This window comes from Ailuropoda melanoleuca, chromosome 4, assembly GCF_002007445.2.
Source record: "Ailuropoda melanoleuca isolate Jingjing chromosome 4, ASM200744v2, whole genome shotgun sequence".
Taxonomy (NCBI): domain Eukaryota; kingdom Metazoa; phylum Chordata; class Mammalia; order Carnivora; family Ursidae; genus Ailuropoda; species Ailuropoda melanoleuca.
In genome coordinates, this window is record NC_048221.1 from 191,286 (window position 1) to 194,124 (window position 2,839).

Genomic DNA, 2,839 nt, shown 5'->3' on the forward strand with positions numbered 1-2,839 from the left:
GGAAGGCAGGACACTCAGTTACGTTTGAGTTTCATGTACGGAACAGGTAAATTTTAGTATAAGTCTACTGCAGACACTGCATGAGATAGACTTACACTTTAAAAAATCACAGATTATATATTTTTTAATCTGAAATTCAACTGTAACTGGGTGTCCTGCATTTTTATTTGCTAAATCTGGCCACCCTTGCTGGAGTGATCCTGGAAGGCTTCTCCTGCCCCAGGGTGGGGCCCGGACAGAACAGGACAGAGATCTGAGCAGTGGGAGGGGACAGGGAAGACTTTCCGGAGCGGGGTCAGAACACAGGGTCTTGGGGGAGGCACAGCTTGATTTTGTAAACAAGAGCAAAAACCGCCTGGCGGCCCTAATATCTCCCATGAGATCTGTCCTCAGCCCAGCCCAGGGAGGGCAGGAGAGGGGGCCATGGAATTCCACCCAGGCCGGAGGGACTTTGAAGCCAGCTGGCTGCTTTCCTCCTCATTCTGCACGTAGCTCTCGGCCCCCTTCTGAGCGCCCCGGGCTGGGGCTTCTGGCCGTTCTGAGGCTCCCAGGTGCTGAGAGTGAGTCTTCAAGGAGCAGAGCCCCTTCATCAGCAGGTCCTGGGCCCTCTGTTCTCCAACACTCACCGTTGGCCACCTGGGCACTGCCCAGCCTCCCTCCTCCTACCTGGCTCTCCTCGGACTTGCCCTCACCTCCCCACGGGGCTGCTGCCACTCCAAACATCACAGCCTCAGGAAGCCGCCTGGCAGGGATCTAAAGCAGCCCCGCCTCACCCACAGAGAGGCAGGACACTTCCCCTTCTCCCTTCTAGGGGCTTTGGTGGGTCTAGTCATTAAATTGACATAAAACAGATGAGCAGGACAAAAACAAGTTTAATAACACATACACTACATGGGAGACATGCAGGAAAACGGAGAAATGCCCTGAAATAACCAAAGCCAGCCCCTTAAATGCCACTTTCAGCTAACGCCAAGAGCAGATGCTAGGGGTGAGGAGTTTACTATGGGGGGTAGACAGGGTAAGGTTGCACATTCAGATGCCCGCCCACTGCACCCATGCGGGTTTCGGGAGATTGCCTGACCCCTGTTCCTGGCGCCGGGAGGGAACACCTGACAAAGGGGCTTTCCCTCGTTCACGTAAATGTCTCTCGCAAAAGGGTAACTTCTCGATTCTTCAGGGCTTCCCCGCAGTTCTTAAAAATAACCGGTGTACAGCAATCCCACAGGGCACACCGGGGGCTGTTGGCGTGCGGGTCCATGTGGACGGAGGCCATCCGTTCTCGCGGGCACACATGCAGGAGTGGGATTGCCGGGTCCCACCGTAGCTGTGTGTTCCACGTTTTGAGGACCTGCTGGGGCATCTTCCACGGTGGCTGCACCCATTTCCCCTCCTACCCCCGTGCCCGAGGGTTTGGTCCTCCCCTGCCAACACCTAGGGGTTTCTGCTTGATCACTGCTGTCCTGGCGGCTGAGATTTGCCTTCACCCATGACACGATGGCGAGCGTCGCCTCACGGCCCGAGTGCTGTTTGTACACCTTCCTTGGGGAAGTGTTGCATTCAGATCCTCTGTCCATTTTAAATTGGGTTATTTGTCCTTGTTTTAAATCAAGTTGTAAGTGTCCTTCATATATTCTAGATGTAAGTCCCTCATCAGCTATGTGACTTACCAATATTTTCTCCCATTCTGTCGGCTGTTTCTTCACTTCCTTCCTGGTGTTCTTTGAAGCACAAAGTTTTTAATTTCGATGACGTCCTATTTGTGTTTTTATTGTTGCTCATGCTTTTGGCGTCATATATAAGAAACCAGTGCCTAGCCCAAGGTCATGAAGATGACACTCCCTTGTTTTTGTTTGAAATTATTTTGCCATTCAAAAAAGTATTTGTTGTAGCGGTGCCCAGCTGGCTGGGTTGGTAGAGCACACAACTTTTGATCTCAGGCTTGTGAGTTTGAGCCCCACGTTGGTTATAGAGATGACTACTAGTATTAAAAATAAAATCTTGGGGCGCCTGGGTGGCTCAGTCGTTAAGCATCTGCCTTCGGCTCAGGGTGTAATCCCAGCGTTCTGGGGTCGAGTCCCACATCAGGCTCCTCGTCTGGGAGCCTGCTTCTTCCTCTCCCACTCCCCCTGCTTGTGTTCCCTCTCTCGCTGGCTGTCTCTCTCTCTGTCAAAAATAAATAAATAAAATCTTTAAAAAAATAAATAAATAAAATAAAATCTTAATAAAGTAAAAAGTAAGTAAACGGGCATTTGTGGTAAAGCACGGGGACCTCAGGGTAAGTTTTCCAGCCCGTTAATGTGAATTTCAGATAAACAGCTTTCCCGGCGAGACGACGTCCAGTTGCTGCACCGGACACCTGCACTCGGAGGTAACTCGTCTCCATCTGAAGGTCGCCCAGCCGCATGGCTGAAGGCGCCCCCCGCCCCAGCCCAGCACAGGTCCCATCTGTCACAGGGGTCACCACCCCTCCCTTCACGCGTTTCTTCTCTTCCTTATTGCGACAAAACACACATGATAAACAGCAAGCGTCTCCACCACCTGCGAGGGTACGCTTCTGACGTCACACTCGGAGAGGCTGAAGAAAGGGAAGAGGGGCCCCGGGCCGTCCTCGCGGGTCCCGCCCCTGTTTCCTAGCAACCCAACCACGCCCCCAGGCCGCGGGGCGTGGCCGCCAGGGTCATGTGGGTCCTCTGCAGGCGCCCGCTCGCTCAAGCGCGTGCGTACGTGCGTCCATGCGCGTGCGCAGGGGGGCGGCCGGCGTGCCGTGCGCGTCGCCGCCCCTCGGCGTCGCCCTGCGCGCGCGCGCCCGGCCCTCCCTCCGGTTCTTATAGCGCCGCGA

At 54.2% G+C, this 2,839-nt stretch overlaps 1 protein-coding gene across 1 annotated transcript in view; it reads left to right on the forward strand.

The window, feature by feature from the left end:
- The first annotated feature begins 1,494 nt into the window (after positions 1-1,494).
- BSG (basigin (Ok blood group)) overlaps positions 1,495-2,839 on the forward strand; it is a 9,598-nt gene continuing 8,253 nt past the window's right edge. Inside the window, exons 1-2 of the mRNA XM_034659993.1 lie at positions 1,495-1,525; positions 2,309-2,368. Of these exons, the coding sequence (XP_034515884.1) occupies positions 1,495-1,525; positions 2,309-2,368 (91 nt within the window). The remainder of the gene's footprint in view (positions 1,526-2,308; positions 2,369-2,839) is intronic.